Raw genomic sequence first — 15,397 nt, 5'->3', positions numbered from 1 at the left:
TCTCGTCAATCCTCTTTCCAACTTCATCATCCCACCACCATGTTTCCGAGTGCCTCGGTGGTCCTTTTGTCCATCCACATACCTCACCAACAGCTCCCAACAGACTATCTTTCATTGACATCCAACCACGTTCAAGCTCAACCACATCATCCTCTACCCTACTCAGCCTCTCTTTTAATGCCTCCCTTACTGTCACCTCTTTCAACCTCCACACCTTCAGTCTCGGTTGGTGCTTCACCCGCCGAGCTCTCCTCGCACCTTTCACCCTTATGTCGCAGACAACCAAGTGGTGCTGTGAAACAGCCTCCTCCCCCGGGATCACCTTTGTGTCCCGGAGGTGCCCCCTATCTCGCCTACGCACCATCAGGTAGTCAACGGTTGTCGTCGACCCACCTGACGTGTTTGTAACAAGCTTATTATCCCCTTTCTGGAACTGAGTATTACAAAAACATTATTAAAATTATTTTCATTATTTTATTCATTATTAAATTAATCATTATTAAATTATTATTAAAACACAAATCATTATTAAAACATTATTTAAAAAGTATACAAAAACAAACAAACAAACAAACAAAAAAACAAAAAAACCAATATACCTTCACAGCTTTCAGCCCTCTTAAACCCTTTCGATTCCTTTGACCTTTAGACCGTTTTTCAACATTTCAAGACCCTTTAATCCCCTTCAGACAATTCAGACACTTTATACTGTCGCGATCCTGGTAATTAAATTTTTTCCAAGGAATGGATAGCTGAACAAGCTGTTACTCAGAGGCGTTCAATCAAAAATTACAGCGGAGAATACGCCTGGGGAAGCAAGTGGGGGTGGGGGGGGGGGGGGGTGGGGGTAGCCGGAGTTTACCTTCACGATCCCACCGGCAGTCTTCAAACCTGCAATAAATAAACTCGAACGAAAACGGGTTTAAAATGTACAAAAACAATAACAGGTTTAATGAAAGAAATGCTGGTACAAAGAAAACGTACGATAAAACTAAATTCCTAAATTGGGACGTGCCCACAGCAGACTTGCAAACAGACAAAGGTAAAAATAATGAGGTAAAAATAAAAGGTGTAATTTTATGGCACTCTGCTCAACTCGATCAGTGCGTCCCGCCAGGAACCTCCAAAGATTGTCTGAGGCCTTGGCGTCATTGCACGCGAAAATGCGCTCGTTGGCGCGAAGCAGGCCTCACTGGGCGTCTCGCTCACCCCTAGCCTTGTCACGCTGCAGCGGCAAGCAGCGCTCGCCCACTCGTCTTCCTTGCTTGGAAAACTGCAGCTGTCCGTCCACGGCTCTTCCGCCTCTTCACAACCACCAGCAAGTTTCGGAACGCAGCCGTTCACGATGAAGCTTCCCCTTTCAGAGAGCTAGCACGACCGTCCACTTTGACTGACATCCAGTACGAGAAGGGAGCAAGAAAAAGACAGCAAAATGTCCGCCAGAGCGTTCTTTTATCGACCAGGCTCTGACGTCACCTGTCCTGCTTTTCCAATCAGCTTGTGCCACCTCTTTGTAGTCCATCTTTGCTCCTATCAGCCAGTCCCCATCTTACCCGGGCTTGTGCCAATCAACTCCCCCCGCCCAATCACTGCTCTTCTGGCGCGTGGCTCTCAGTCTGCCTGTCCTTGTGGTGATGTAGCGGCTGCGGTATTAAGTTTTATTGTTAGTGTAGTTATTGGTCGATTTCGGCTAGGTGTCTGGTGCAGTGTCATAAGGAACAGAGGTATAGATTACAGAAGTGTTAACACCCAGGGGATAAATTTACGTAATTCCTAAACTAACTAACATGACCCCACCCCTCGTGATGGGAAAGAAGATACACCTTACATGATATCCGGGTTAAACAAGTACTTATTACATGGTGGTTCTTCTTCTTCATCGCGACATAAGGTGCATGCTAATTTATGCAAATCTACCTGGTTCTAAGTTATCACTACCCCCTACAAACGAAAAAATACGTTAAATTACACCCTTAAGACCCCTTCGACTTTTTAAGACCATTTAGACACTATAGACCTTTTCGACCCTTGAGACCTCTTCAGACCTTTCAAACCTTACACCTTTTGATCTCAGACCTTTACACCTTTACACCTATAACGACCTTTGCCCTTTAGACCATTAAGACCTTTAATTTGTAATCGATGACCTTTAACTTGTAATCAGTGACCTTTCATTTATTAAATCCTTCCATTTATTTGCCACACAAAATATAGTACGAAATATAGCTGAAAATATAGTTTCGGCAAAATAATTAAGGACTCTTCAAACATTGAAGCATTTCTTATGACTGCCTCCAACCACCCTAATCCTGGTGTTGGCTTAACCACCTTAACGTTTAGGGTGGATGACTTGGGATCCTGTTGAATGAACACCAGGTGGGGTTGACTCAGCCTGTCATCCACTCAGCGGTCGGCAAAATGAGTACCAACTCACTGGGTCCTCTCTCAAGGAGATTGGTGGCAGGATTTGCACTCCGGCCGCCATAAAACACCTCATTCCGAAACACGCAGTGGTGTGTGTCGGGATGGTGCTGAGGTCACTTTGATGGTGTTGACTAACTGAACAACATATAGAATAAACCAGTGTCTCAATGCAATCTGTTCATTTCCATTGTGACAGACAGCTTAGAGACTTTCATTACTTCAAAAATATTTTTATACTTACAGTACATTATGTGCTAACTGGTATCTCCACCCAGGTCATACTATCCTATTCAACTAAAGTATCAAACAAACCCGGCTACGCCGCTGTTAGTCTTTCAGTCTTGTTTCAAGTAGTACACGTTATCTTTATTCAACCGAGTACCTCTATAGAGTATGTACAATAAGAATGTGGGTACCTCTATAAAATATGTACAATTAGAATGTGAGTACGTCTATAAAGTATGTAAAATTGGAATGCGAGTATGTCTTTATTGAATGTATAATTATTAAAATGTGAGTACGTCTATAAAGTGCGTACAATTAGAATATGAGTACGTCTATAAAGTATGTACAATTAGAATGTGAAATCATTTATAAAGTATTGTTACGTTTGTGGGGGTAGGAATGAAATACCTAAGTCGAGATAGAATCGTGTAGGTTTAGAATGCTCCATATGCCGCGTGAAGCCATCTTGATATACATAAATAGGCCGTCTGTCCGGGTAAGAGCGTTTGCATGTCGCCATGAGGGGCGTGGCTTTGTGATAAGTAATTCTAGGGCTTAAAGGTTAATTCCCCAGTGTGTAATTTGCCCCTGTGATCTTCCCTCCATCTTTATTACGATTTAAAAGCCCGCCAAACAACAACTATAACAAATGGACCCATGCGCTCATAATGTGGCCAGGGCCGACAGAAACAGCATTTGCCGATCGGCAAGGAAACATCATCTGAACATTCCCAAACGACGACTGGAGTTTGTCCCCCGACGACTCGTGGTGAGGAGGCCACACCCCGGCCTTCGTGATTGGTGGAGGCGCGATGGAATGATTGATTCGTGCTCGATGATTGGACAGAGTGTGACGTCAACGTGGAACATTCGAGAACTGAAGGAAAGAGAAGCTGTCTCGCGATCTTGCTCTTCCTTGTGCTGGCGTTTATTGGAGGGGGTCACATATTCCTTTGTCCTGACATTCATTGGAGGCAGTCACATTCTCCCTGTCTTTTTTTTTCGTCCTGACATTCATTGGAGGCAGTCGCATTCTCCCTGTCTCATTCGTGCTGGTGTTTGTTGGAGGCGGTCGCTTTTCCCTCTTTGTCTGGCTTTGTCGTGGGCGGCGGCGCATCTTTGGCTCGTGTGCGCTTGTGGAAAGAGACTGAACAAGAGAGGTTCGGGACAGTCGGCATCGCATGAAGGACCTCACGTGGGGATGTCGGGGAGCGCGACTCTATGCCATTTTGTGTGCTTCCCGCACGGTGGTTTGGAGGCGACGAACGTCGAGCCCCTCGTTGAGACCAGGGCTAAGGGCCGGCTGGCAGACCCATTATTTATTTTCTTTTATCATTCCCTTGTGTGTATATATGAGTTAGATGGAGGGTTCTTCAATTTGGAATTTTAGTTTACCTCACCTTTCGTTGTCTTTTACATTACTGTAAATAAATTTATATCTGTTGAATTTTACTTTCTGTCCTGGTTTATTTCTTTGTTTTGTGGGTTCGGAATAACTCCGTGTGTTTCGATCGGATAAGGCCTCAAACCTTCCCGCGCGTGCGAAAACATAATCCCGCCAAGTTTGAAGTACGCCTCGGAGTTAAAGCTCGTTTCGGTCATTTGTCCTCTTGGGGTCTTAACCCCGGGACACGACAGTATGTACAATTGGAATGTGAGTACGTCTATAAAGTATGTACAATTAGAATGTGAGTACATCTTTAAAGTATGTGCAATTAGAATGTGAGTACGTCTATAAAGTATATACAATTAGAACGTGAGTACGTCCATAAAGTATGTACAATTAGAATGTGAGTACGTCTATAAAGTATGTACAATTAGAATGTGAATATGTCTATCAAGTATGTACAATTAGAACGTGAGTACGTCTATAAAGTATGTACAATTAGAACGTGAGTACGTCTGTCAAGTATGTACAATTGGAATGTGAGTACGTCTATAAAGTATGTACAATTAGAACGTGAGTACGTCTATAAAGTACATGCAATTAGAATGTGAGTACGTCTATCAAGTATGTACAATTAGAATGTGAGTATCTCTATAAAATATGTACAATTAGAATGAGAACGTCTATGAAACTTGTACAATTAGAACGTGAGTACGTCTAAGTATGTACAATTAGAATGTGAGTACGTCTATAAAGTATGTATAATTAGAATGTGAGTATGTCTATCAAGTATGCACAATTAGAATGTGAGCACGTCTATAAAGTATGCACAATTAGAATGCGAGTACGCCTATAAAGTACGTACAATTAGAATGTGAGTACGTCTATCAAGTATGTACAATTAGAATGTGAGTATCTCTATAAAATATGTACAATTAGAATATGAGAACGTCTATGAAACATGTACAATTAGAACGTGAGTACGTCTAAGTATGTACAATTAGAATGTGAGTACGTCTATAAAGTATGTATAATTAGAATGTGAGTATGTCTATCAAGTATGCACAATTAGAATGTGAGCACGTCTATAAAGTATGCACAATTAGAAAGCGAGTACGCCTATAAAGTATGTACAATTAGAATGTGAGTATGTCTATCAAGTATGTACAATTATAATGTGAGTACGTCTATAAAATATGTACAATTAGAATGTGAGTATGTCTATGAAGCATGTACAATTAGAATGTGAGTATGTCTATGAAGTATGTACAATTAGAATGTGAGTATGTCTATAAAATACGTACTATAACACTACACTAAACATGTCCTGCTTGTTCTTGTTTATATGATTTTAGCTGGGAGGGATCTCTTGACTTGCTTCTTTCTTTCTCCCCCACCTTTCACAGTTGCTTTTCGAATTTATGACATGGACCAAGATGGGTTTATTACCAATGGTGAGCTTTTCCAGGTCCTCAAGATGATGGTTGGAAACAACCTGAAGGACACGCAACTGCAGCAAATCGTTGACAAAACCATCATCCTTGCAGACAAAGATGGGGATGGGCAGATATCATTTGATGAATTTTGTGCTGTGAGTATTATTTTTCTCACAAAAATCAGTTTTGGAAACATTAACAAACAAATATCGGCTTTCAAGCTAATATGCCTGCCACACCACGTGACATATGACCTTAAAAAATGTACACTCTGCATATGTATGTGTCGGGGATCACATTTATGAAGTTTTGTGTTTATCAGATAATGTTCGTTTTTCAATCTAAGATGGCTGCCAAACCACGTGATCTACGACGTCATCATTTTCAAACTATATGCAACAATGGTGTTAGATGATATTTGTAAAATTTAACATCGATAGGGTAAGCGGTTTCAGATATATAATTATTTAATATTTTCCTTCAATCCAATATGGCTGCCACACCATGTGACCAATGATGTTTCCATGATCATCTTTTAATTGCCATGCCTAGTCAATGACACACGTAAGGTTTCAAGTCAATCAATTTGGTCGTTTGGGGGAAGACGTTTTTTTGACGTTTTAGGTTAATTCCAATATGGCTGCCAAACCATGTGACCTATGATGTCATGAATTTAATATTTCAATACAAATGGGTCATAGATAATGTGCATGCAATTTCAGATTTTTAGGATAAGGAATTCGGTTAAAACATTTTTGGCTGGTATACCACTTCACCTATGATATCATCATCATCATGCTTTTGTTCGCCATTGGGAATACTTGACAATTTGCCAAGTTTAAAAATTTTCCATTCGGCGGTTGCCGAGAAATAATTTTGTAATTATTTGTGTTTAATCCAAGATGGCTGCCATGCCACGTGACCTATTACGTCACAATCATCATAAAAACATTCTGCATAGGTGTCACTCCTACCCTGAAAGTTTCTTCTCAATCGACATGTGGTTGCTGAGAAAAACAAGGTTAAGCCCATACGGATGGATGGATGGATGGATGGATGGATGGATGGATGGATGGATGGACGGACGGACAACCCAAAACCATAATGCCTCCGGCCACCTTCGGGGGCGGAGGTGTAAACACATTTTTATCTTTAGCCTTTTGCTTCTTGAGAGAATTCGTCCAGTGTAATAACTTTTTAATGGCCCTTGTAATTCATTTTAGAATACCATATATATTTACTACGCATAAAAACAAAAAGCTCCGAATAGATAAGTACCTGTTGCTATTCTTTAAATGTTGTGCAACCCTTCAAATATGAGGCATTTCAAATCAGGCATGATATTTATTTGGATTTCGGGATTTCAGAATTTTTTCAACATTCTCGTAGGTCTAAGGTAAAAAAAATCATTGGGAAGCATTTTGTCTTTGGGAATATTGTTGCGAGTCAACGCCCTGAAGAGTCAGAGTGATTCTATCTTGTTCAGGGGTAAAATAGAACGCCAAACAAAAAATGCTCCCTTGCATGTGGATATGTCTGCACCAACCGCTCTTTAAATTATCTTAGGAACGATTTTTGCTGGTGTTGTCTGCAAACGCTGTGATAGCAGACATTTGAGCCTATGGTAAGTTGTAGGAAAACAATTCCTGCAGAAATTTAAGAGCATCACAGCAATCATCTTGTCATTCTTTGTTACTGTAATAAATAACACGTTTGGATGGAGTCTTTGGTGACTGCTCTCTTCACAACTTCGTGTTTGGTGACTGGAGTGTTTGGATGGAGTGTTTGGTGACTGCTCTCTTCACAACTTCATCCCATACCTCAAATACTTTCTTTGACTCGGGAACCTTTCTGATGAGTCATTCCTTGTTTTAGACAGTCTCCCGTTTACTGTGGCCGCTTCCCACACTGCATTTGAAAAACTGCCCATGCAGGCAAAACTCAACATACACTTTTGAAATGATGGGAGAACAGGCATGAATAATGCTGATGCCAAATTTTATTTTGCAAGCAGAATATTCTCCACTGTTTTTGGACAAATCCAACCTCTGCCACCCGATGTTGCACCACCATTTTGCGGTGGGCAGTATAAGTAGCTGAGAGCTTTGGCTGAGTGAAACCAAGAGTGCAACACAATAAACCTTTTTAAAGTCCAGGAAATAATTTATATTGATAAATTAACTTAAACTTTTCCCGTTACTTGAGACGGGCCCTTTTGTTTGCTTTTCCCCGTCACTGGGAATGGGTAGTTTTGCTAGTACCACATTAACTTTGAGATCGTATCTATCCTGTAAACACAATCGCATTACTCCAACATGCGAACCAGGAATTAATTTGAACACAAAGTGGCGAGTGGGAACGTCTGAGATGGGAGTAAGTAGGGAGAGGGGAAAGATGGGAGGAGGTGGGCAGAGGGGAAAGATGGGAGGAGGTGGGCAGAGGAGAAAGATGAAGGGAGGAGGCAGTGTGTGTGTTGGGGTGGGGGAGGAGATTAGCAGCGTGAAGAGAGGGGTGAGGCAAAGCAGAAAGGTGGGACAAAAGGTGAATGGATGCTAAAGAGGGGGACACAGATTGGTGGGGTTGGGAGGATGAGGGATTGTAGGAGATTATGAGGGAGAGGGTACTGGCATTTGACACCGAGGTTTGTTTGTGGATGTGAAGGGGATTTGATGGTCATGAGCAGGCAACCTCTAAGCTGGACTTCTCGGTTCTCATTATCCTCAATTTATATAAACGGAGCCAAATGTCATGGGAGTGGCAAAATGAGGGTTGATTGAAGGCACAGAGGAAAGTCATGCTGTAGGTATGGTGGTGGGGGTGGGTACTGTCGATGAACCTAGTGTTTGTGGGTTTGAATGAGAGGAATAGATTGAGGTGATGAAGAAAAATAGACGAGATGAAGAAGAACTTTGGTGTTCGTTACAGAGAGATGAGCCGAATGAAGCATTTTAAAATGTTATTAAAAGCTTTTGAAGTAAGAAACAATTTTTCTTCAATTGGGTGGTATTGAGAGTGGAGGGGATAAAGAATGAATGGATGAAGGAAGGAAAGAAGAGGCAAAATGATTTAGTGATTTTTTTTTTGGAGTGAATTATATTTAATTTTTTTTTTGAAGTGACGAAAGGGAAAGGTGAGCGTTAAATGAGAACACTTAGGATAAATAAAGTGTTCCGATTCCGATTCCGATTCCGATTCCGAGGCATGTGTGGTGGCATCAGAGCAGAGATTAATTGTCATGCCCACGAGCTGAAGCCTTGGGGAGTAGGCCAGACCTTCATATGGACATTAATTTGACAAAGCCCTCCAACAAGGTAAGGTAAAACATGGAAAATTGCACAAAAACACAACCAACAACACAGGGACGAAACCATAACAGGTAAATCTTATTCGGATCTTGTTCAGAATACTTAGCTCTGATGAACTGCAAGGAGGAATGCATGAGCCAATGTCCAACACGGTCAAACTTGGACCCGGAAGCTCAAATTCCTCATTATATTCTCAGCATCCTGAACATTAGGGCACCATTTATTTCACTTGAGTGTCCAGTTATATGGAATCCTTGATACCGCGAATGGTCGCATTTGTTTTTAATCGTGATACTCTCCTGTATATGTGGTTTGAACCGGCGATCCCATTGATATTGAGCTAGACAGACACCCCAATTGGAACGCCAAACAGGTCAATATTACATCATTACGTACCGCTTAATGTTGTTTTCTAGTTATGTGAGAAACTGAATGACAATGCCATGAAGGCAGTTATGTACCTCTTAATCTATAATTATTGGTATATCTGCATGTTTCCAAGGAGTTTCACAACAATATAGTGAATCAAAATAATATATATATATTTTTTGTATACAAAGTCGAGGCTCGTGTATGAGCTAACACATTAAACACAAAAAACATAAACGGTCACATAAAACATATAATAAAGGGATCAGGAGACAAGATGGGGGGAGAGAGGGAAGCACACAAGTACAACAACAGTAAAGAACAAGGAGAGGGATTGAAGAGTGTGGGGGAGTTTGTAGTTTTGTTGATAAACTGTTCGAAGCTAAGATTGTTCTACACCATGTCACTGGTACAGTTCTTTCTCTAGGCCAATGGAGCCTTTATTGCTATGTTCTTTAAAAAAAATTGTGACGTGTCATTGTTTTACAGAAACTCTTTTTTTTCCCATCTGCCAATTGTCTAGGTCGTTGAAACTATGGACGTCCACAAGAAGATGGTTGTCGACGTTTGAGATGGGCGTTGCTTGCCCTTCCCTGTCCCTTTCTGCTTGCTGAGCCTATCCAAGGGGCCTCTGCCTGTCCTGCGGTGTCTGGGCCTGGCCGCCAATGTCGCTCCTGGCAATGAGGTTGCATGCACTCCATGCCGCATAACAAGGGCTTTGTCAGGATGAAATAAATCACCCCTTTTGTGTTGTTTTGGGGTTCTTTTATTTTTGTATTCTTCACTTTCACTACCACTGTCTTGCCATTTTATAATGGTCTAAACTGCAAGTAATTTGTCTTTCCATGAAATATTTTTGTTTAATACGGAGCATGAACTCGCTATCAGAACGCACGGTGTTTTAATATACAATGTTAATATGAAACAGGAGCTGCAATTTGCACCAGAGATTATGTAGTTAAGAATTAATGATTTGAGAGTGTTGACACACGCGCGCACACACACACGCACACACACACGCACACACACACACACACACACACACACACACGCACACACACACACACACACGCACACACACACACTTGAAAATAACACCCTCTCACCCCCTCAATGTATCACATTTAAATAGAAAGCAATATCTGTGAAGTTTCGAGGAAATCGATATTTATTTAATGGTGCCTCATAGGGGTCAAAAGTCAATCAAAACTTGGTTTCATTTTCAGAACAATATAACAAATCGAACAGTGTCAAAAGTTGATATAAATGATCCTGAAATGAGGCCTATGTCTGTGAATGAGTTGTTTTTCATAAATAGATGAATACCGTCCAATTTGTACTCTACTTTAGGGCTGAGGACTTGGAATCACGGCACAGCTACCCGATTCGATTACATGCAGCAACAACTTATTTTATGCCTCATTGCGAGTTAGATGGTCGTTAAACTCTTGAATCAAAGACACACCTCTCTCCACAGAGTCATTGACCACCCTCAATCCTTTTGGGTGGCTCCATAGTCACCGTCTCGAAGCCACATTTCTGGATCCTTATGGCGGAAACCTTACAAAAAGGCATTGCAGATGCCAAGGCGAACTTGTCATCACTGGTGCTTGAGAACTCCAATTATACCGCTTCCTCTTTTCGGTTTCTCTGCTGGGCCTTTTTGGACTCTTTCCCTTTCCTTCTGCTTCTTGATCTCCCTCCATGTCTTTTCATACACAGAGGTCGTGCAGCCTCGTTGACAATGTCTATGTGCATTGGCGAGTTATCTGTCTTCCTGTATGATCTGGAGAACATCTTGCTGGGCAATGTCAACTAGATCCTGGATCAACTTTGTGGCATTCTCCTCCTCCTCCTGGATTTGAGCTCCAGACCTTAGTGGCTTGTTTTTCTGGATGTTCAACTTCTCGAAGAGAAGAGGTCTTTTACCTGAGAGATCACATACTGCTGTGGCTTTGTCAGAATGCTGGTTTTCTTCCAAAAGAGCAAGACTGGGTCGATTGTCTTTGTGGAGCAGCTCTTCTTCAGTGTGGATTTCAATTCAGAATGGACATGACCCATCACTTGCAGAACTTGTATACTTGATTGTAGTATCACACCTGTAATCATATCATTAGTGCTTCCAATAAGAACGATTTTCCTATGACACCCTTCGTCAAAAATCTAAAAATGATAAAAGAAATATAATGATGAAGTAATACAGCCAAAGCTTTTCCTTTCAAATTGGGTAAGGGAAATTAAAAAATAGCAAACACAAAACTATTTTTAACATCCAAATAAATAACTCGACCCAGGTTGCCTATAGTTTCACATACGTATACACACACTGTGCTCAGTCCTTGCCAAGCAAGCTGGAATAACAGTTGTTCAGGTGCCACAAAATATGTTTGTCGAGACGTTTGTTAATATCTATGTTGGTGTCGTTGCATTGCGCAAATTGACACCTGAGAGGTGCGCACTTCGTACGCGTGATCACATCAGCTATTGCAAGGGAGAATGCGTATGAGCAAAAATATCGTAAATACTTCAAGGTTCATGAGGAATCTTTAAATACAATGATTTTGGTGAAATTTTGGAGGAAGTAGTTTTTCACTAATTGAGAAAAAAAATGAGGGGGTGGGAGGTGAGTGTGAGTGAGTGTTTGTGTGTGTGTGTGTGTTGTTATGCCTCCTCCGACGTAGTTCCCGGAGGCATTATTTCAGTTTCAATCTGTTCTTGTCCAATGGCAATTGTTCCGCTCCATTTGGAGTTTTTTTGTTTTGTTTTTTTTCACTATCCCTTTGCTTTCTGAGCCATTATGTCTAATTTATAAAGTTTACTTTCTGTTACATGGTGGATTTTGCTCCCCATTTTTCAGAAAATCTTCATTGCAGAACTTGATATGCCGCCACCATAACCGCAGGCTGAATCTTTTATTTGTGATCAGTTTCAGAAAATGAAATTGCTGATTCCACACATCAATTTTTTTGTTGTGGTTTTACATGTGGTTGAACTACTTTTTGATTGTCAGTTTATCTTGGAAATGCACCCGTGTCCTCCGTGACGTGTGAACAGCACATGCAACAAAGGGGGTTATCACAAATTGCTTTAGAATGCGTGTTATTGATTGCACACTGTAATTAGCTTGTTATTTAGTTATTTCCGCTCACCATATTATACAATGCTTGATTGCACTTACGTTGCTTGCTTGTTGTTTCATTGGGCTTGAGTTCCACTTTTGGGTTCTCAATTGTTTTCTTTTAAACCAGACTTTAATTTGCTTGTCAGTATTTGCTGCTGCATGTGGAGCCCCGACCCATGCGATTGCAATTGTTAACACTCGTGGCATGGCTTTGATGTGTTTTTTTTGTTTGTGTTTTTTTTGTTTTTTTTTAGTTGTATGCAGGGTGTGAGTTATCCCTTTTGGAAGGGATTGTTTCAAGTCTTAATCACTTACTTGGCTGCATTTCTCGAGCAGCCTATCTCGAGGCAGGGCACGCCGCTGCCTCGGTGGTACGTTATATTCGCACAGTTGTTTTGATCATTGTGGTATGTGCACTGCATCCGGCTCTAAGGCATGTGTAACCACACTGTGATTGGCACAGACAGCTGCGGCGGCGTGAGCATGGCGCTAACCTCATTTTGTATTAAAGAAGTTTGTTAATACATGGAAAGGCCGCTTTGGTTCTCATCGTTACGGGATGTTGCCTGGCTAATAAAGCATGTTTTATACGTACAGTGTTGTTTTCATATTAATGGCATTTAATGCTTTGTTCTCAATGTCGCTCGATCTTGCCTCAATCTCTAGATTTCATTCCTGCCTGTTTGGGAGGGAAGGGGTGGAGTGAGGTAATTGTCTTTGAAGCTTTCCATGGTGTGAACATTTGCAGTCAATAAACCTTTTTATAATGGAAAAAATACATTTATTTCTTTAAGTTGTTTTAAGTGCTGATCATTTAAGTATGGTGAGGACTGCGAAAACTGTCTTTCTCTCTCTTTCAAATATAAAATAGCAGTCTTTGAAATTATCGAATCACTACCTGTTTACCCACCATATGCATGGGTATAGAAAGTTCAACTTTAATTACTTAAATGAAAATTCGAAAATTATTTCGAAATAATTAAGTAGTAAGCATAACCATGACAGGCATCCAAAAACTATGTACCTAATAGAAACAAACACCTTCTCTATGCCCATTACAATGTATGCACGATCTGCATATCCAGAAATTATAGGCTTGTGTGACCATAGTGGCAGAGAGTGGCCATTTCCACAAATATTGTTGATCTATAATACCAGTACTAAAAAAAAAGGGTGATCCTCCACCTCATTTAGCTGAGGAGAGGGATGGAGCTTCGACTGTGCATGCTTATTTAGCTGAATTTTGCTCCTCCCTATCTTGATCCTCCCTATCTTGCTGAGGGTGGTGGTGGGATGATGAAGTTGGAAAGAGGATTGACGAGAAGAGGAAGAAGTTCAAGGAGTGGCAGAAGGCGAAGAGTACGGGAGCAGAAACAGCAGAGCATGAAAGTTATAAGGCAGCCAAGAAGGCTGCAAAGAAAGAGGTAGCAAAGGCGCAGGAGGCATGTAGGAAAATGTTCGGAGAACGCTTGTATTCGGAAGAGGGTCAGAGAGCGGTATTCAGGATTGCAAAGCAGATAGCGAAAGAGAGGTGTGATGTGATGGGGGTGAGTTGCTTGAAGGATGAAGTGGGACAAATCGTTGTCGACCCAGATGGAATTAAAGGAAGATGGAAAAGATATATGGAAATGCTGTTGAATACAGAGAATGAATGGGATGGCAACATGGAGAGTAACCCAGTTTTAGGACCGGCAGAGAAGATAACTGAGAAGGAAGTTGAGGAAGCGATAAAAGCAATGAAGAGTAGAAAAGTGGGAGGGCCGACGGGAGTTGTGGGAGATATGTTGAAGGCAGCAGGAAGTTGGGGTGTGAAGAGAATGACAGCGATCTGTAATCTGGCGGTGAAAGAAGGCCGCATTCCAGTGGATTGGGAACTGAGTACCCTTGTCCCTCTATACAAGGGGAAAGGTGACCCTCTAGAGTGTGCCTCGTACCGAGCGATAAAGGTATTGGAGCATGGAAAGAAGGTATTGGAAAGGGTGTTGGAGAGGAGGATAAGGAAGAAAGTGAAGATCGACGAAATGCAGTTTGGATTTATGCCAGGAAGAGGAACGACAGACGTGCTTTTTATTGTGAGGCAGTTGCAGGAGAAGTACATGGAGAAGAGGAAGAAGTTGTTTCTTGGGTTTGTTGATCTGGAGAAAGCATTTGATAGGGTTCCACGCAAAGTATTGAAATGGGCAATGAGGAAGTTAGGAGTGGAGGAATGGTTGATCAGAGTAGTGATGGCAATGTACAAAAGAGCGCGCACAGCTGTAAGGACGAAGGACGGGAACAGTGGTGAGTTTGAGGTGAAGGTGGGAGTGCATCAGGGGTCGGTACTAAGTCCACTACTATTTGTAGCTGTGATAGAGGTGCTGGCTCAGAACGTAAAGGAGGGTTTACCGTGGGAGTTGTTGTATGCAGATGATCTGGTGTTGATTGCGGAAAGTATGGATGGACTGAAGGAAAAGATGAACAAGTGGAAGGAATGTATGGAGACAAAAGGTCTGAAGGTGAATATCGGAAAGACGAAGGTGATGGCAAGTGGTAAAGCATGTGGTGAGGTGGAAAGACTGGGAAGTGGCCCTGTGCTGTGTGCAGGAAGGGTGTCGGAGTGAACTCCATTCAATGTACAATGTGCGCTGAGTGGGTTCATCAAAAATGTCGTGGTCTGAGAGGGTCATTAACCAGTGTGGCAGCTACATTCAAATGTAAGGTGTGCACAGAGGGAGCTGCATATGGAGGAAATGTTGAGTTGGATCTTGGAGATGGCGTGAAGCTGGAAGGTATGAAAACATTTTGCTACCTCGGAGACATGCTGAATGGAGGAGGTGGATCAGACTCGGCAACGGTTGCGGGAGTGAGATGTGCATGGAAGAAGTTTCGGGAACTGAGTGTCATGCTGACGAGGAGGGGAGTGTCGTTGAAGCTGAAGGGAAAGGTGTATGCTGCATGTGTGAGAAGTGTTATGATTTATGGGAGCGAGACGAGGGTAATGAATGTAGAGCAGCAACGAAGGTTGGAAAGGGTGGAAATGCGAATGGTTCGATGGATGTGCGGAGTATCGTTGAGAGAGAGGAAGACAAATGATGAATTGCGAAAAATGACGGGAATAGAGCCTGTGATTGATGCTGTGAAGAGGAACAGG

At 41.8% G+C, this 15,397-nt stretch overlaps 1 protein-coding gene across 1 annotated transcript in view; it reads left to right on the top strand.

Annotated features, from left to right (window-relative positions):
• Positions 1-12,861, top strand: part of LOC137435527 (calcineurin subunit B type 1) — a 53,515-nt gene extending 40,654 nt beyond the window's left edge. The window contains exons 5-6 of the mRNA XM_068129405.2: positions 5,443-5,627; positions 9,670-12,861. Coding sequence (XP_067985506.1) covers positions 5,443-5,627; positions 9,670-9,717 — 233 coding nt within the window. The 3' untranslated portion in view covers positions 9,718-12,861. The remainder of the gene's footprint in view (positions 1-5,442; positions 5,628-9,669) is intronic.
• The last annotated feature ends 2,536 nt before the right edge of the window (positions 12,862-15,397 follow it).

The sequence above is a fragment of the Myxine glutinosa genome, chromosome 9, assembly GCF_964187855.1.
Source record: "Myxine glutinosa chromosome 9, kmMyxGlut1.1, whole genome shotgun sequence".
Taxonomy (NCBI): Eukaryota; Metazoa; Chordata; class Myxini; order Myxiniformes; family Myxinidae; genus Myxine; species Myxine glutinosa.
This window is presented reverse-complemented; position numbering and strand designations above follow the sequence as displayed.